This window comes from Arvicanthis niloticus, chromosome 23, assembly GCF_011762505.2.
Source record: "Arvicanthis niloticus isolate mArvNil1 chromosome 23, mArvNil1.pat.X, whole genome shotgun sequence".
Classification (NCBI taxonomy): domain Eukaryota; kingdom Metazoa; phylum Chordata; class Mammalia; order Rodentia; family Muridae; genus Arvicanthis; species Arvicanthis niloticus.
In genome coordinates this window covers 27,676,389-27,696,748 of record NC_133430.1, presented here as the reverse complement: position 1 = coordinate 27,696,748, position 20,360 = coordinate 27,676,389, and the positions used below count along the sequence as shown (strand labels likewise).

At 39.5% G+C, this 20,360-nt stretch overlaps 1 protein-coding gene across 47 annotated transcripts in view; it reads left to right on the top strand.

Moving 5' to 3' along the window:
- Positions 1-20,360, top strand: part of Nrxn3 (neurexin 3) — a 1,548,305-nt gene that overhangs the window by 751,953 nt on the left and 775,992 nt on the right. For 24 of the 47 annotated variants that reach the window (XR_013106667.1, XM_076921537.1, XM_076921535.1 and 21 more), the window contains 3 exons: positions 6,104-6,485; positions 7,742-7,932; positions 8,753-8,926. Coding sequence is in view for 44 of the 47 variants with exons in the window: in XM_076921537.1 (XP_076777652.1) it covers positions 6,104-6,485; positions 7,742-7,932; positions 8,753-8,926 (747 nt within the window). In the remaining 3 variants the exon portion in view is untranslated. Of the gene's footprint in view, positions 1-6,103; positions 6,486-7,741; positions 7,933-8,752; positions 8,927-13,668; positions 13,696-20,360 lie in introns of all 47 variants that reach the window. The other 23 variants (XR_013106666.1, XR_013106665.1, XM_076921524.1 and 20 more) reach the window with 1 other exon arrangement.

Below are 20,360 nucleotides of genomic sequence, written 5' to 3'. Positions count from 1 at the left end.
AGGCACACAAAAGTTACCCATTTTCTATTATTAAACCAATTGAGTAGATTGGAAAATAGTATTTGAAAATGTTAGGAATATGTCTTGAGAGTCTGGTGTAGGTGGTGGGATTATAATTGTCAGTCAGATGAAAAGGCAACCAACTATGGTTGAAATATTAAGACAGGCAAGAGAAGGTATCTTCCCTATCAGAATTTGATGCATAATTGTAATTAGTCAGGTGATGATCCTGAGTCTGCAGCCTGGAATTCAAGCAGACTCAAGTATGCTGAATTCACATCCATATAAGAAAATAAACTCGAGGCAGCATAGGGCAATTACATGGAACTCTGCTGGCATCTGAGCTAGCCTCTGATCTAGCCTTGACATTAACTCCCTGCAGGATGTTTGGGAGGCCACTTGCTATTCCTGACCCTTGTCTAATACAGTGTGCAGCCACAGCTGTCGCCCCCAGTGCCTTCTGTGAAGAGCAAGACAGTTGGACAGCCAGAAGCCTAGGGTTTAATACAATCAGCTCCAGTAAATGGTTTTATGCCTGCGGGATAGATATACAAAATCTCATTTTCTTCATTTCCCTATCTTTCAACTTGAACGTCTGTTATTTTTAAGGCCCTTTCCATCATAAATGTTCTGTGATAGTGAGTCCTAAAATTTAATTTGAATTTATGAGTCTGATCTTCATTACTTCTGAAATTTAAGTGTAATTTTAGTGGAGTGTAATGTGTGTGTGTTTATCAGTGTGTGTGTGTGTGTGTGTGTGTGTGTGTGTGTGTGTGTGTGGAGAGAGAGAGAGAGAGAGAGAGAGAGAGACAGAGACAGAGAGAGAGACAGAGAGAGACAGCGATATCAATCTACACATAGGAAAACCACGCAGTACATATTCATTCAGCATTAGGTACTGCAATAGCTGTTTTACGAGTATCAATTTATTTAATCTTCAATAATTCAATATTCTTTCAAAATAAACGTTCCTATTGTCATTATACTGAAGAGGAATGGGAAATTAGAACTGTGTAATTAAGCTGCAAATCTACGTCTGTGTGATTCCAATGAAGGAAGCAGTTCGCTGCACTTTGCAATCCATCAAAAGAAAATGATTTCTCTTCCAGTGCAGGCAAAATATAGTGAAGTGGGTAAGGGCGAGGTGGGAAATACATCTCAGGATATCTACCGTGGGATTTTTGTCTCTTCCCTCCTAGAAGAGAAGGCACACAGAACCATACCAATTGTCCTATGCACTTCAATTCCACAAAGACCCAAATCAGTCTTTGGAAATAGTTTCTGACCTATGGACCTTCAGGGTAACTTAATTGTATAAAATGAATGTAGAAAAAGAAATGAAAAAATATTATGTTGTTTAGATGCCACTTTCAATCTGAATTAATTATTCAAGCTGTTCCCATGAGCTGTGGGGTCAAACAGGGGCCTGCAAACGCTATAGTAGTGAGTAGCACTAATTTCTTTGATTTGGCTGGTTAAATCCCCAGAAGGATGCAATTTACAGCATGTTATGAATAGCGGCCACTAGGTGGCACTCTCACCCCAATCTCGCTCAGCAGTGAGTTCCTTTCATTTTCCTGGAAAACCACAAAGAACGCAAAGATTTGCAGAACTAAGGGTACAATAATCCTTTGCCTTGATCATTGTTCTTTGATAGAGCCTTTGGAATAAAGGCAATTATGTGCTGTGCTTTCTGTTAGTACCAGCAATTAGAACACAGGGCTAAACCGTGGAATGTCCAAGCCATCCAGTAATTTTATTTGAAATTAATAAATCCTTTCACTTTCTGCCATACCCACTACCTCAGTGCTGGTGGGAGGCAGCAACTACAAAGAAGAAAGAAATTTGGGAGAGGAAGAGAGTTAGTCTGTTTGTCTGGCATTTTCATTGTTGTTGATGTTTTTTTTTTTCTTTTTCTTTTTTCTTTTTTTAAAACAGTAAAAGCACGATTGGGAATTTAACTTTAATTTAGATAATTCATAAAACCAGGCAGTGAATCTAAAGTATTTGCAGACCCCAAGTTATAAATGGTATCTTATCGGCCCAGTTCGTGATTCCTTTCATGCCGTTTAAGCTCCCCCAGTGTGCCAAATTTCTAACTAGTCTACACAAATGACAGAGAGAATAAACCAGGCTCACGTGTTACCAAAGGCCAAGAAAGAATTAGTTTCCAACCTGGTGTTTTTCATTTATTATCATATAATTATATTCTTGGAAAAGTATTAAATTCAGTTGACAGTTAATAAGGCTTGATTGATTGGGTTGAATTCCTATTATTAAAAACAAATTAAAAGAATACCTTAGTTGGTTTACGTTCCTCAGAATAGCGACCTAATGTGCTAAAACCACACATTTGGCCCAGAACTTCTCGCTGGTATTAAAAACTCACCCCACTTTTCACTATTCTGCCCAATTACTTCTCTCTTCTCCCACAGTTTTAAAAACTCCATAATTTGTTGAAGACCCCAACAAAAACTTACTATATGTCTTAATAAAAGTTGATAAAGTGAGCATAGGAAATGTTTGGTCAAATGAAGCTTTTCATCACAAGATTCATTAGGCACCTTTGATAAGCTAATGTATATTGCTGTCCACCAATAAATAGATATGCATCAATTGCTTCAGATTTTATAAAGAATAAAGGCATTTTATCATACGACATGCTTTTAAAATGTGCTGAGCACCTGGGGAAAAATGTTTAGATCAAATGAGGCTGGAGAACTGTGACATACGTGTGAAAAATCCCCAGCTGAGCACTTATAAGGCTTCCTTTTCTCAAAATTCTCCTGTGTTTGGAAGTCTTAGGGAATTTAATGCTTTCTCCCAGCATTTCCCAACATTATAATTACTAACATAATTATTATCATTATTATTTGGCTGAGCTTGGACTGTTGGCCAGGAATCATGCATACACACAAAATTGGTCCTACAAATTCTGACCTTCTAGTTGACATGTCAAATATGAGCCCTCTGTGTGTCACCCCACTGTACCACTGATACTTGCTGAATACACCCTTTGCTGTATGCCATTGGACATCCAGAAGGCACTAGAATGGTCCATGTGTAAGAAGGCATTGCTTGTAAAGTAAATGAGAAACGATTAAAACAGTCAAAGAAAGGAAAAGAGTGACTGCAGAAAAATTTGTATTAGCCAGTAATTAAGGTCCCCGACACTTTTGAAAATGTTTTATGTGCTGATGACTTTAATTCTGACAACTTCAGACTCAATCCACAAATGGGAAATGGAGACACAAAAATATTAAGAACCATACCCAAGGCAACCCAGTGACAGGTTTGCTATGTGCTATGGCCTCTTGGGAATTTACAGATCAGGCGAGAGTTCTCCTAGATTCACATCCATCACATGTCATAATTGGAGTGCATAGCACACACAGGATATCATATGTAGGTATGTAGTCCTCACTTCATTTTCTTTCACCAGGTCAGTTTTCTTTCCTCTGGAGTTTGAGAGTAGCTGCTCTGAGGTATACATATACTTATCAATAAGTGAGAGGAAGTTTGGACTAAATGTAAAAGCCAGAGGATATTATTTCATAGAGTTCTCAGTTACTAATATGGGTTAGATGACACATGTGGTTTTTTTTGTAATAGTTGGCTAGTTTGGTTGAAGTTTCAAATGTCAAGCAGTGGTGTTTTATGCTTCTATCAAATGAGGTACTATAGGATTTTGAGAGAAGGTAGTTGGTTTGATTTTAATCTGTGTTACTGATAATGAGTTCTCTTAGTGAATAACTGAGCCAATTACCTTCTAATTCAGGCCCTCATTGTTGAATCCCCTCCTGCCATCGACTTATGATGGAACATCCCCCTAAGTCATCCTAGACTCTGTCACTCTTGGCTAAGCTCTTGAATTGCCTTTTTTATTTTATGCCCTACTTAACCAACTTCTTGCTCTGTCTCTCTTCCATCTTAACCAATGCCCCATATACTTTTATTCTGCTTTATAAAACTGGTTTTCCCAGCAGGCAGAATTTACTCAGTATACAATCCTGAAGATGGGCTTATCTGAAGTTTTTCAGAAATTTTCAACTGAAGTGAAAATCACTTCTCTGATTCTTTTGGAACTCCTTGGATTACTTGGGATTGCCATTGCCCTTGCTCTAAGGTTTTTGTGTCAGTAGGGATGTGAATTAGGGGAAGGAATAGCTTCACCACCTTGAAGTTCTTCTGACTCCATACAAGTTGTCTGTGGTCCCCTACCCCATCACATTCTAAATGGATCCCAACACCTGCAATGATGAGATGTGGTCAAACTGCAGTTGGGTGCTTATGTCAATCATGGGACTGTTTGAAAGCACATGAATTTTAGGTTGTGTTCATTTCACAACCCAGTACAATTGTCAATATTAAATAATTTCATGTCCTTACTCCCTTTTCTAGGTATTCAGTTGTTAACAAATTTATTTTACATTTTGATTTTTGCTCTAACTACAATTTATGTATTTAATGAACATCATAATTTTATTTTTGCTTATATTAAAAGAATAACTTGACACTAGTTGTCAAAACACCAAGAAGCTTATCAAATGTAAGCCCGATTTCTGTGCTCTTTGAATTCAGCTCTTTGAATCACTTCTGAGATTGCTTCTGAGGAGGTAGAATCTATATTTAAAATACAAGGAGAGGAATAAGTCTCTCAGATGTGGTTTTATCTCTCGGATCAAGTTAAGTTATCCAAGAAGATTCACGTCCACTCTTCCTCTTTGACACTCAAATTCTAGACCAGCAGAGAGAGAAGGAAAAGTAAGATGTAGAGACAGCAAACGTCATTTATTAGTGAGAAATCTGATAATAAAACAATGGCTTAACTTGACTGAACCCTAGAATTTGACACAATCATGTGAGCCCAGTTTAAAGTTGGGCTGATCAGTTCCACAAGAGCCACACTGGGTTCTATAGCTCCAAAGCAATGAGTGAGTGTAGTAGGCTGAATGTTTCCCAAGCTGCTTTAGTCCAACTAAATTAAGCCACATTTCATTAAAGGTTTTTGAACACACACACACACACACACACACACAAACACACACACACAGACACAGAGACACACATACATACACATACACACAGAACTTTATATATGTATATATTTACATATTTAAGTAATAATTAAATAATAAGATTAATTGATACATATTTAATCTTCCCTAAGATTGACTGGAAGTTGTTAGAAATGCCAATTCTCAGGTCTCCCCGTGGAGTAGCCAACCGTGAGTGTGAGGCTCGGCTGTTCAGGTGTTCAGATACAGACTAACCTTCAAGGGCCAGAGTTTTACTCTTTAGATCAAAGTCTATGATTATGTGAAGAGAGATCAATTTTGTAGTCCAAACTAACCACGATCAACTCAATCAGTCTGCAGGATTCATGTATAAAGTGTAGCCTCTAACGGGAAAAGTGAGTATTATCTCTAACAAATTGTGACCACTTGTTGACAGGTAAAATAAATGTTTTACGAAAGAAAAAAAAACAAAAGAAATGTTCAGAAGTAGCAAGTAATGAGATATTATAGCAAGCGATTCTTGGTAATGAATGTCTAACACTCACCAATTTTATCTTTATAAGAGTCAAAGAGGAAAATAATTTCTTATGATTTGTGTTCAGATTGTTTCTTCTTCCTTCTTCTCTTCCTCACTCTTTCTCTTCCTCCCTCACTCCCTCTCTCTCTTGCTTGTTTTGTTTTATTTGAGACAACATTTCCTTATGAAGCCCTGACTGTCCTGAAATTCATTTTGTAGATAATAAGGCTGGCTTCAAACTCACAGAGATCACCTATCTCTGCTTTCCAAGTTGTTTCTTGAATGGAGAAAGTGAATGGCATCGCTTTTCCAGCTTGTGTTGTCAGTAAACTCACTGTTTCTGTGAGATGGCATTGTCACCACCTGCCTAGAATCACGAGTCACGCAAGTAACTTGGGTTGAGCTAGGACCTCACTTGCTGACTGAGATCAGATCAGTTGTGTGCGATAAAAGAGCAGAAGAGAGAGCTCAGAAACTTGGAAACATGTTCCTCCTGTAAGTCAAAGCATGGTAGCTAGGAGAAAACAGAGTAACTTTTCTCTTTCCTGCCTCATTTCTGATTTTATAGGTACAATGGTGGGCGACCACACCCGCCTGGAGTTCCACAATATAGAAACCGGTATCATGACTGAGAAGCGTTACATCTCTGTGGTCCCCTCCAGTTTCATTGGCCACCTACAGAGCCTCATGTTCAATGGCTTGCTGTATATTGATTTGTGCAAAAATGGTGACATCGACTATTGTGAACTGAAGGCTCGCTTTGGACTGAGAAACATCATTGCTGACCCTGTCACTTTTAAGACCAAGAGCAGCTACCTGACCCTTGCCACCCTCCAGGCCTACACCTCCATGCATCTCTTCTTCCAGTTCAAGACCACTTCAGCTGACGGCTTCATTCTCTTCAACAGTGGCGACGGCAATGACTTTATTGCAGTTGAGCTGGTCAAGGGGTAAGTAGGAGAAACATCCACAGAGTGGATGATGGCTACCTTTACTGAGACATTTTGTAAAATATGGTTGTGAAGAAAACTGTCCATTTTACTCCATGCCTCCTGCCCCTGCTGGTACCCTCCTTGCTAAAAAAAAAAAAAAAAAAAAAAAAAAAAAAAAAAAATCCACAAAATTACTAGGGCTGGAAAGGACATGAACTCCTAAGATTATATAAGAAAATTCTACTAGGTTGATTTTATAAAGATTTTAACTGTGAAATGCAGTCCTTTGAAACTATTGTTTATACAAACCATAGCTCTGGTGTGTGTTGCACACATCTTTTGGGTATTACTAATTATAGTTAGCAAATGCATAATAAGAAATGAAATCTACTTATTTTTTTAATACTACTATTAGCATGACAATTATTATTTTGAGAGGAGAGGATGGGCATAGGCCCCTATGACCCAAAATTATAAAATTGAATTTCTTGAATTTCAGGAAATTGCAGAGGCCTACATTATAGTTTTTTAAACCCCCTTTTGGACCCTCTATTCTGCTACCATATATTGGAAAGTAGTCACATAAGAACAAAGCCAGAACTAAGGATGTTCTAGCTGGTTTGTTTGTCTAGCACACACAAAGTCCTGGGTTCAATCCCAGCACTGCATACACTGGGTGTGATGGCACACAGCTGTAAATCTAGCACTGTCATGGTAGAGACATGAGGATCAGTAGTTCAAGGCCAGTCTCTGCAGGACAGCAAATTTGAGGTCAACCTGGGCTACATAAGACTTTGTTTCAAGCAAGCAAGCAAGCAAGCAAGCAAACAAGCAAACAATATCTGGATCTATATCCATTGAATTCTATTATTGTCCTCTAGTATTTTGTAGGGTCCTACCTGTACCATTTCTTAGATCTAGATATTACTATGGAGCATTAAGGGAGTAGACTTTGGGCAGGATGTGAGTACATGCCCATAATTCCAGCACTAGAGAGTCTGTGGAAGGAATATTATGAGTTCTAGGCCAACTTGTACTATATTGTAAGGTCTTGGCTTAAAGAAAATGAGAGAAGACTTTATGAATCTGTGAATATGAAATTAAAATAATGTATAATTTAACAATTACTGGTAACTCTAAGTGTATTTAGTTGGTATGCTATGCCAGGTAAGCATGGGAAATTTAAAGCCCCTGTTTTTGATATATGTGTGATTACCACTGAACTACTTCATGGACCCTGAAGTGATTGTGTGCTTTTTTTCTTTCTCTTGTAGGTACATACACTATGTGTTTGACCTTGGCAATGGTCCCAATGTGATTAAAGGCAACAGTGACCGCCCCCTGAATGACAACCAGTGGCACAATGTTGTCATCACTCGGGATAACAGTAATACCCACAGCCTGAAGGTGGACACTAAGGTAGTCACTCAGGTCATCAATGGTGCCAAAAATCTGGATTTGAAAGGTAATCCTTATATCGAGTTTGCATTTTAGAGCCCATCTCTCAACAGAAAGGTTGCTTCCACAGGGAAGTTTCAGGTTAGGCATTCCGGCCATATCTTGTGTACCACAAATTTTCCATTTGAAAACTATTGAATTATACTATAAAGCCATGTATCCAGTTTCTATACAGCCCACGCCTCAAAACTGCTTCCTGATTTGTGATGATATCAGGAATGTCTTTTGGGGGATCCAAATGATGAGGTGATTGGGGGTCCAAACCATGTGGTGATAAGGCTTTGTCAAATTGTGGGCAGGTCCTTACTAGAAAGGGAAAAGATTCAGCTAAGTCCTTTCTGCCTGGGTGACATTGTCTCAGCCATATTCAGTGCTATGTAATAATACATATAGCAGAAGGACATAGTGGTTGTTACTCTCATTATGCATTGTTAAATGTTTGATGAAAGGTCTATAAAACACTAAGCATGTTATTTTTAATAAACACATAAAAACTATTCAATAAATGGTTGTTTTGTTGAAACTGATGTTAATCTTTACTTCATTTAGTTAGGTAGAATCTACTTGGTACAGATGATATTGTGATTCAAACGTTGTGAGATGTTGGACACAGAATGAATGACCTACAAGAAATATTTAGGATTTTTATTTTAGTAATTTAGAAACTCTAGTTCGTATTTCGTATTTTAGCTGACTCTCATCCCCCCAACCCCCATGGTTGTATTATCATCATCTAAGAGACAGTCTAAGGTGTTTAAATGTTAGTGGACATGGTTGCCACATTCTTTCTCTACTCGGGCTATTTTACCGTGTTTCTTCCTTTCTAGGTGACCTCTATATGGCTGGCTTAGCCCAGGGCATGTATAGCAACCTTCCAAAGCTTGTGGCCTCCCGGGATGGATTTCAGGGCTGCCTGGCCTCCGTGGACTTGAACGGGCGCCTGCCCGATCTCATCAACGATGCTCTCCACAGGAGTGGGCAGATCGAGCGAGGCTGTGAAGGTAGAACCTCTCTTCTTTCCAAGGCTCAGCCTTGTCACAGCACCGAGCCCCCTTGCTGCTCTGCCAGTGCCTTTTTTCCTCGGTTTACCCATCCTCTGTATCATTCACCATCCTACAGCACATCCTCATCGGTGTCCTCTTGTCACTGGTTGAGTATGCGGGACATGTGCCATGAGTTTTAAGAAGGCATGCTGGCAGATGTCCTTTCAGAGTCGCATACTTGATGGTGAAGTACCTTTCCTGTCATGGGCATCAGACTTCTTCCAATTTGTGCCTTTGTTTTCAGAGTGGCTGAAAGAGCGCTAGTGATTTCTATTTTAATAATGATAAAGGACAATGGGAAGAGTCCAAATTGATGTCACCAATTATTTGAACATTTGATGCAAATACATTGGGAGACAGAGAAATGATGTCACTCTGTCATGATGATGGAAGGGAACTAGTATTTATTAAGTACTTGCTGAATCAGGTTCTGCTTGTCAACCTAAGGGTACTGCCAAGGGATATCCTCAGTTCCCACATTAGGAAGACCTGGATTAAGCTCCAGCTGACATTTGGTAATTTATTTAACCATTCAGATCTAGTTTTTCTTTCTCTGCCAAACGGGAGAATAATAGGCTCTTTCAAAAGTATTATGCCAAAAAATCTGAAAGATACAAAATGCCTGATACATAGTAGGTACTGGATAAATGTGGGATTATTGTTCCTGGATATTATCTCATGAGAGACACATAATAGTACTGCATGTTTACCCACGCTGCACAACCACCATGCTCAGCCTGTTTCTGTAGATGGTGAAAGTAATGTCTTTCTAGAGCTGTTGGTGACTGTAGAAACAGCTTAGTTTTAGCCAGTAGAGGGCAGCAGTGTACACATTCTGAGTTCATTCCTGCCCTCACTTGGCCAGAGAAATAGCTGCAGGTCATCTACAGGCAAAGGTGATGCCTAAGCAGTCACCAAGATCTACATCTTCGTTCCTCTGGCTGAGCCCAGTGGTCCTTTGTGCAGCGTACTGCATTTCCTTGCATCCATCTTTCAGTATCCATGTCAAAACTGTTCACTTGTTTCATGAACACTGCTTTTAAAGCAGTTTTCCATTTGAGTTATCTCTATTCCTTTAAAGCAGTTTTGCAAATGCTTCTCAGGCTCACTTGTGCTACAAAAGATGTTTGCCTTGTCTGAGTCAGCTGCCTGGTACTAGTGTCAAAAGGATTATCCCTGTGATCTGCTTCCAGGTTTCCTTTCAGCAAGACGATGTTTTTAATTCTGATATTCTGACGGCCATTAAATATGGTGTGTGTGTGTGTCTATGTGTCTGTTTGTCTGTCTGTCTCTGTGTGTGTGTATGATGGGCAAGAGGTTAGGAATCAAAAGGCATTTGAGGTAGCCATTTTGTGTTTTCTTGAAAGTGCTGCACAATTTCATTCAACTTGAACTTTTTTTTTTTTTTTTTTTTTTTTTTTTTTTTTTTTTTTTTTGGACTTACTGGTCTACTCATAGTTCTTCAGATGTTGAAAGACAATGCAGGGAAAACTGACATATTTGGCATTCAATTGAGAATCTTACTTTAGAAGGCTTGGAAATGACAGGAGTTGAGCTTATCTCAGAATGTACCGTATCAAGTTAAATTACAATGTGAAATTATATATTAAAAGTAAAAGGCAGGGCTAAGCAAAATGGCTAAGGAGTTAAAAGCACTCCTGCTCCTCCACAGGATACAAATTCCGTTTCTAGCATCCATATTATGTGACTTATAACACTACATCCAGTGGTCCAATACTTTCTTCTTACGCTGCATTCATATTTGTTCCCCCCCTCTGTGTCTCTCTGTTTCTGACTCTCTCTCTCTGTCTCTGACTCTCTCTCTCTGTGTCTCTCTCTCTCTGTCTCTGTCTCTCTCTCTCTGTCTCTCAAATGTACACACACCCATGCCCTCACACACACACACACACACACACACACACACACACACACATACTTTCTCACACACACAACTGAAAATAAAAATCTTTTAAGAAAGCACAAGGTACTGTTTAAATAGGAAGTTATTTTTAATGTGTCTTATGCTATTTCAGATTGAACACTTAAGAAGAATCTGTTCAACCCTCAAGTTGTATTGACCAATAGAACTGTAGTAGCAGGGATGGGGAGATAACTTGGCAGGTAAACAAATGATCTGCAAGCGTGAGCACCAGAATTCAGAGCCCCAGAATCCACATAACTGTGTAGGTCATCCTCAGTCCCAGACCACAGGAGACAACGGTGGGATGTCTAGAACACGCTGATTACGTATGTTAGCTGAATAGTGGGCTCTCAGTCCATGTGAAAGATTCTGTCTCAGTAGGTAAGGCACAAAGCCATTGAAGGAAATGACTTATATAAACTTCTGGCCTCTAGATGCACGTGCTTACACACACACACCACCTGTACACATACTCATAACCACATACATGCAAGAAAATAAAAAGAGATGTGTAGCAAATTCACACATGTAATTTAAAATTTCCTGATAGTCATATTTTAAAATGTGTAGCATAACAGGAAATTAGTTTCCGTTATATATTTTATCTTAGCTAACCAAATATATCCAAAATATTAGCATTTCAGTGTGTGCCATAACATGACTCATGGGTATTTTATATCCTTTTGGTTGTATTGGACCTTCAAAAGCTTATGGACTTTACCTTTGCAGCAGCGACTAAGTTCAGGCCACACACATTTGAAGCTTTCTTGCCACACGTGCATCTGGCTGATGTATCAGAAGCACAGTTCCATAGAATGCAAAACTTGGAGTTATAATGACATGAAGATACAATACTGGAGTAAAAAGGAGGTTTAAACTAACTTTTATAAAATGTAGAGACAGAAGGGAGAAATGAACCCCACCCAGGAGAGCTTTAGGGGAAACAGTGAGAGCTCTGGCAGAAGGAAATTACCCATCACACTGGGGCAAATGTTCCCAGCTCTCCCTGAAGCTCTTCATCAGCTTGGGTGATTCACCACATGCATTATGGTGGACCCTAGCCTTTCTCTAAGTACTCTGATTGTTCGAAGCCGGATACTGCGACTTGATGGCTCTCCCATCCATCTATGGCAAAACCCGAGGGCCTAATCACATGCACTCTATTGCCATGGAGATAATTATGATGGTTGCCCACTGAGCATTAAGACTTCCCTACTGGGTGGGATGAAGTGGAGGCTGAGTGCCAAGGGAGGGAGGAAGGTCCTTGTTTATTGTACACAAATGACTTAGATAATTAGCTTAAGTGGTGAGGAAAAATGGCCAAAAAGTAGGTTAAGGCATAAATTACTATCATTGGAAGTCTGTAGCATTGTGAATAAGGCCTCAGAGAAGATCCTGGGCGCCTTTTTAGGGTTCTGTAGAAAAGACACTGTATAGGATAGAAGAAAAGAAAAATAAAGGACCTCAAACCTTGTAGAATCTACAAAGGATTCCATTCTCATGAGTCTCTTGCACATCACATGTGACTCCTAAAAATATCTTATGGTATAAAGCACATGGGAGGCACGGGAAAGAGAGCATGTAACTTGGTATTATTTCTTTGTGGAGAATACTAAACAAGCTGGAGATAAGATGTCATTACCAAAACCATGATCTGATTCTACTTAAAATGGCAGATATGTTATTTTTTAATATATATTTAGTTTTAGTAATCTGAGATGTATTATACTTCCTTGCCAAAGTCAGTGGCATTGATATTTTAAGACCCCTAAAAAGAAATGCATTATTTTTTCCTTTACCTGACCTTCCAAGAACATATGTAAAAAATTGTAAAAGTTAGAAATTATTTCAAAATGTGTGAATTTGGCATTCTTTTGGTTCTCAGATAATTCATTCATTTATTCAGTAACTAAGAATGTTTTTGAAGTGGGTTTGGAATTTATGTCTCTGGTTTAGAAACTAAGTCTGATTTCCAGTCAAATTTTAGCTGTGACATTTGGCCTCTAATTTGGGCCATTTTTGTTTTGTTTTGTTTTTTAAATAATGTCTTACTTCAAAGGAGTCTGATAAATACCTATTGAGATCACCACCTTAGGTGTAGAGGCTGAAGCAGGCTGAGCAGAAGTTCTATTGCACAGTTGTGGAGGGTAAACATCTGAGAGAAAACACTATTTGCTTCATTTTGGATCTAGCATGAATCAATTAAAAATAAATAAAAAGGACATTTATTTTGCCTTTTTGCCCACAAACATTTGCTTATATTCCTACAAATTAAACAAATTAAGCTCTTTGGTATTCCCAGTGAGTCATCTGGGTAGAAATGTATGACTCTGGTGCCATATCCTTTGGTGGCCTTTTCAAGGGTGTAAGGGGATTGGGGTGACCCGGTGACTCTCCCGTGCTCAACTCCTAAATGTTCCAAAGTATTTTTGTGGGCTTTGAATGTGCATATGTGTCTTTCAGTCTGGCCACATTCTCCCTTATCTCTAGACTGAACGCCTTGGGGTTGGCTGTGTACATGTGGGAAGGCTCTCCCTGCCCATCGCTTGTGCTTTGTCAAGTTCACTGTTTCCCTGCCCCAGCGCTGCTGACATGGCTCCCAAGAGGCCTGCTCTGCTCTGGTCTGTGCATCCTTGTGTCTGTGCTGTCTCTGGTGACCTGTCTGAGTGATGTCGGCTATGCAGACTGCATTCTTGTTTCTGTAATGTTACCCAGTTAACTCTACTCTAACTAACCTTTGGTTATTGTTTTCGCTTTTTCTGTTCTTTTGCTAACAAAGTTGCGTTGACCAAAGCTGACCTGCAAGGTAGAGAAGGCTCTTGTACCACTTTGGACTGAAAGATGCCCTGTGTGACCCTTGGTATTGTTACATTAGAGGGTTTCTAGCTGTCACACTTCTTAGACAGCAGCCATTGTTGGGGAGGGGGCTGAAGCCAGTGTTCTTCCAAAAGGGTGACAGAAAACCAAAAAGTACACATGAAATACTATTGTACAAAAGATATGTCATGGGGATAAGAACATGACTCCATTCTGGGTAGGACCAAAGAGATTTGAAGCATCCTATGCTATCACTGTCTCCCAACAGGATCCATTCTGAAAATAACTAACGCTTCTCCCTGTATTTGCCATGGGAGGCCTGGCTCCTTTTAAGTTATTCAGCATGGATAGAAGAAAGAACTTTGAAGAGGAAGAAAGGACCACTTGAGTTTTTAATTTATTACTCTCTAGGTCAGGAAGGTCATTTTCTGGAGTGGGACATTTAAGTGCTTGGACCTAATGAATGAGCATATCATTTCTCTCAACTCATTTTAAAGAAATATTTAAGACAAGCGGGAGATATTAATGTCATTAACGCATCTCAGAGACTTTCCTTTTGGGGATTTTGGGCACTTTAATTTTCTATTGTGTGATCTAAGCAGAAAAAGTACTCTTGGGGAAACAGAGTGTCTGTTGGCTTTATCCTGAATACCCTACAAAGGACACCTGACTGGGAGATGACGGTGAATACCTGCAGGGAGAAACCACTGCTGCTGTCATTCAAAAAGACCTTGCAAAGTCAATAATGGCCCGTCATTGCTGTTGGGTCAGGCTGCTTTGACTCAGAACAGCAAGGGAGGATCAGAGCATTTTAGATGTCTTATGACAAGCAGGGCATAAAGCCTCAGATGGCCACTGCAAAATCTGCAATCAGGCCAAATTGTGAGAAGTCTCGAAGGCAAAGGTACCTTTCGAAAGTGGCATTTCATCTTTAGGATTTGCTGTGACTCCCTTGATATGCACCATGTGGGTAGATATGCTAGTGCCTACCTATGGGGTGGGAGACGGGATGGGGACAGGGAGGTAGGGACAACACACGTACATCAACTAATAGGGCCATTAGGGTGGGTGCAGTTCTTTTCACGTCATCTCTTCTCAGCAACTTGAAATATATCCTGGTATATATGACAATTAGTGAAAAGAACACATACCTTGAACTTCAAACATACTTTTTAAGAGCGTTCAGTTTTAAAGCAGGCAGCCCTTCTGGGTAATGTTGCTTTAGGCAGCCTGCTCAATGGTTGTGGGGCTGCCATGGCTCAGTGGTTAAGAGCACTGGCTCCTCTTCCTGAGGACCTGAGTTCAATTCCCAGCCCCTATACAGCAGCTCACAATAGTCTGTAACTCCAGTTCCAGGGGCTCCCATGCCCTCACATAGACACACAAGCAGGCACAACACTAATGCTCAATTGTCAATAAAAGGACCACAGCATATTTTTCTGGAAGTGGGGGGAAGCAGAAGGAGGAAGAGGATTCAATGTACAGTATATGATAGTCTAAATTGATTAACGATCCTTTGGAGCAGATTTAATAGGTTAAATGAGAAAACTATATATCTTCAATTTTATTCTTCTTCAATATATTAACTACATAGATTTTGAATTTCTAGACACTGGCTCAGAGACTCTTATTAGGGACTCTGTATATGGCAAAATCATCTTAAAGTACCTGTCTGTGTTAATTAACTTCTCTCCTTGCTTATGGAAGAGGGGTTTAGTTTGGTTCCTGGTTGAAGAAGTGGTACAGTTCATTATGGCAGGGAAGGAGTGCTGACAGAGCGTGAGGGTCTGGTCTCACTGCATCCCTAGTCAGGAAGCAGAGAATGAATGGGGCTTTGGCCCAAGCTACCAAACCTTAAGCTTGGTTCTTTCAATAATCCATTTCCTCCTTTGATGATCTACTTCCTAAAGATTCTTCAACTTTCCCAAAACTGCCACCAACTCAGAACCAAGTGTTCAAACTTAGAGATCAGAGAACATTTCACATTCAAAACAAAAAACACCAAGATGGAAACATGGTATTTGACAGTTCTTTTATAAATGAGGGATTGGCCTCTCTAGTTATCATAAATTGTCTAACAAGTATGTACATATTGGGAAGAAAAGACGTCGAAGTATCTTAACAGTCCTCTTTTACAAAAGCCTGGTCAGTAACAGTAAAACATGAGTTTAAATCACTCCTGTTTCCATAAAGTTACTTTCTTTTTGTAATGATACAGGAGTTTCTTGTTTGTCTCACGAGCTTATATTATATTCTTTATAATTATTTTGTATCACCTTACTCTTTCTCTGTTTTCTGGCAACTTAACTCTAGGATACACTCATTTTCAGTTTTAGTTTTCTTGACAATAGTGGATAGATATTACTCATATGCTGACATATTCAGCAATAACCTGTGGACAGAGATAGTTTGTAGCATTAAGTACCAAGGGCAGTAAAAACATAATACAGAAACAGGGCAGTTTACAAGGCAGATGCAAAGGGACTCTAAAATGTATATAAGAATGAGCTATGAGGAGTGACATTTGTAGTCTGGGTTAATAATCAATAGTTTGAGTTCTATAGCTTGTGTTATTGGATTGTTTTTTATTTACTTAATTAAAAAACAAAACTTCTTTAATGATCATGCTGCTTGGTTTAACGGGATGGTTTCAGCTGTTCCTGTATATCACACATTTATCTAGGAGTGTAGATAAATGCTGCACTCATATTATGCTGTCTACATATCAGAGAAGCCAGGAAAGCAGCCAATAATTACATTGCAGAATGAAAACAGCTATCCTGGAGTTATACATGGTGTCATGTGAACAGGGAGGAAATTGACTAGCCCGAATGGTTAAATGTAGTCAAGGTGAATTCTTAGGGATAATTTCTCAGGCAGAATTTTACCTGAGACTAAATAGCAAGTATTTCTCAGGTGAATTTATAGAGGAAGCTCATTTAAGAGCTTGGCTGGTTCAAGGGACTAAAGATAGTCTAGTTAAACTAAAATAATATGCACGTGGAGATACGACAGATGATTCTGGGGCAGGAGTGGAGATAGAATAACTGACATTCCTTGTAGGGAGTTGGATTTATCCTGAGGCTGCTATAAGGAGGAAACTGATATTTGGGTCTGATTTGTATCATGTAGAGATTTCCTGGCCCATTCCTCCAGAGTAGAAACTGATGAGAAGGATAGGAACTGAGACAGAGAGCAAGATGAGAAGTGAAGGTACATATTCCGGGGAGAAAGGGCAGATTCCTAGGCTCTGGTACTCTACTGGCCAAAGAAAGGAAAAAAGTTCCCTCCCAGAAGATGCACAGAGTATCCAGGATGAAAACAATCTCTTTTTCCTGCTTGTGCTTGATAACAGAGACACATTATGACAAAAGATTGCAAGGAATCTATGACCATTTTGCATTCACACCAAGCTCTATATGAAGGCTGTGAGTCCTACTCAGTGGAATAGAGATACCATCAATTTGAGGTTTTTGTCTTGGTCACCCATTCATAGCATGATCGTCCTATGGGAACACTCGGAAGCATATTGATTATTTCTTTAGGTTTTCAAGGTGGATCTCACTGGAGAAGAAAAAAAAAAACTCTGTAAAACCTTTCCTATATAAGAAAGGAGCAAAACAAACAAACAAACAAAACAAAACCCGTGGGGGAATAAAGCAGCATGCTTTATCAAGCCAGACAGTTCTTCAGAATCACTTCTTCTCTGTGTTCATTGTGGCTTTCCTTAATGGGTCTTATTTTTAGAATTTTCTTTTCTTTTCTTTCTTTCTTTCTTTCTTTCTTTCTTTCTTTTTTTTTTTTTTTTATAAATTTTACTTCCTAAATTATACTACATTGATTTATTTACTTATGTGGCAGGGTGGTATGTGAGTAGATACACACAGTTACATGCATGTGTAGTGTAGTTCAGAGGACCATACTTGACAGCAAGTTCTCACCTTCCCTTATGTGGGTCCTGAGGAAGAAACCAAGAGTCATCAACTTTGTCCATTAGTGCCTTTACTTCCACTAAGCCATCTCGTTGGCCCTCTGTTAAGGCATTCCTAGAAGACATTGGCATTTACCCTTTGTTTGTGAGGGACATTCTAATTTTCCAATTTTGTTAGAAGGAATACAGTTCATTCTTTACCTCATTTTCCTCAAAGCTAAGGGCTGAATCACATTCTCTGTTATATTTTATGTTATGAAATATATTACCTGACTTAAAAGAAATCAAAAATGGTCTGCCTTATGGGAAATAATAAGGGGGACAGGAATTAAGCTAAACATCCCATAGCAGTTTTGGTTCTGTCCCTCAAGGATGAGAGGTTATGTCAATATGACCCATTAGCTACATAATATGTTGTATTTCTGAGCACCTCACTGACTTTGTACCCAACTTAAGCAGGAAGAAAAAGCCCAATTTTTCTATTCAAGAGAACTGATGATGTCATGTATTGAAAGTGGCAGAGTTCAGGAGAACACTACAGACTTGTAAATTATATCCTGCCATTGTATGGCCTATGCTGTTATCTTATTTATAAACTTTACATTAGTAATTTTGCTTAAGCCTCACCACATGAAGTAGAATCCTTTATAGCATAAAAATGCAGAAACTAAGCTTAGATAGGCCACATTTATATTGATAGTAAATGCTAGAACTGAATTTTAAAGCTACATTTCTTTTCCTACTATGTCACAGGTTTTAAGTTGGTATCCGACTGTACTCGAGGTACACAGGTTACGTAGAACTACGAAGTATCAGAATGACTTTAAGCTGGAGAGAGTTTTTATAAAATATTATTTTGATTAGTTCTAACGCTATTTACTCAATACCCATTATCCTAGTTATGCTTCCCATTGCTGTGATGAAACAGCATTACCAAAAGCAAATTTGGGAGAAAAGCGTTTATTTTGGTTATTCTTCTATATCATACTCTATCAGCAAAGGCAGTCAGGACAGGAACTCCAACAGGGCAGGACTCAGAGAGAGGAGCACCTCATGGAGGGGGGCTGCTCAGTGGCTTGCTCAGCCTGTTTTTGTTGTCTGTCTGTCTGTCTGTCTGTCTGTCTGTCTGTCTGTTTGTTTGTTTTTATAGTACCTAGGACCACCAGCTCATGGGTGGCACTACCCCCAAGAGCAGGGACCCTCCCACATTAATCACTAGATAAGAAAGTGCTAAACTTAACCTGCATTCCTAAAGTAAGATTTTATAGAGACTTTTTAAAAATAGATAATGTCCTCCTCTCAGATGACTGTAAATTGTATCATGTTGCCATAAAACTAGCCAGCACACTCTTCTACCATTCCTCCTCCTTCCTTCCTCTTCCCCCTCCTCTTCTTTTTCTCCTTCACTTTCTTTTCCTCCTCTTCCACCTTCTGCTCCTCCCCGTCTTCCTCTTCTTCCTCTTCTCCCCCTCCCCATATACACACACAAACACACACTTATTTTTACCTACCCTGTATTGCCCCAGCACAACACTAAATCAGTGTTGGGGGGGGGAAAACAAAATCTGCAGCACAGGCATGAGAAGGGGTTGAAACTTACGATGTCTGGATGAAGCTTTTCTCCCCAGCAGACTCTGATCCATGGCCCATGTAGAACCAGTAGGATCTAAGGCAAATGGATTTGCTTCAAGTGTTGATGTTGCTTCATGTGATGACTAACTTTAAAATCTTTGCTCTTAAAAATGGGAGTGATGTCCTCATTGGGTATCTATGGTTCAAGGACCCCAAGAATAGAGGAACTGAAGCAAGAAGGATTATGATAACAGCTGATTTGTCTTTCTTTTATTCCCCCCTCTATGGGGCAGTGTGAACTCCCGCCTCCTCATTGTCATGGAATATTACTTCTCTTATCGTTTAAGCATAGAATTTGGCTCATGAATCTTTGATGACTTAGGTGTTGTGTGGCCTGTTCCATAACAAGAGATTTTTAACAGTTCTGTAAACCAATTGCCAAGACAAAGCATGAGGTAACTTCCAATGGACAATGCTGGGATCGTTATAGACCACTAAAGTCAATGCATGAAACAAATCCATTTGTCTTAGCTATTGCTGGTTCAACACAGACCAGGGATCAGAGGCTGCTGGGGAGAAAAGCTTCCTCAGTGTATCTTAAATTTCAACCCTTTCTTGGGCCCATGTTACACTATAGTATTCTCAGTGTATCAGAGAGCGGATGAAGTAGCTAAAGAGCACTGAGGTGTTACTGAAATTGCCACTAACATGTTGCTGCTTGTCACACTGATTGTATGATTTTTCCCAGCTGCCAACTGAGAAGCCATGAGCCACTGATCATCTTTGGTAAGAGAGACTGTGATGCCTTAGTGAGCACTGATGTGGTCCCAGTTCTACCTTCAGGGTAGAAGCTGATGCTGGCTCAGCAGTGTTCATCAACAGTAAGTTGGGACACTAAGACCTATGTTTGGTTATAGTCTGCTTGGGCAGCAGGAGAGAACAGTCCATTCCATTACCAGGGTCATGATAGTTCTCATTTTAAGAATCTATCAGTACAAAATATCCTCTGCTAACTTCATTTTCTAGAACATGAAGAGGAAGTGACAAAACCAGGAGGCATGTGCCTCAGAGGTATATTTGGAGAGGATTGGTTATCCAATGGGAACATAGGGCAGTTCTTGGGAGAGAAAAAGAATTCCAGATCACGAAGG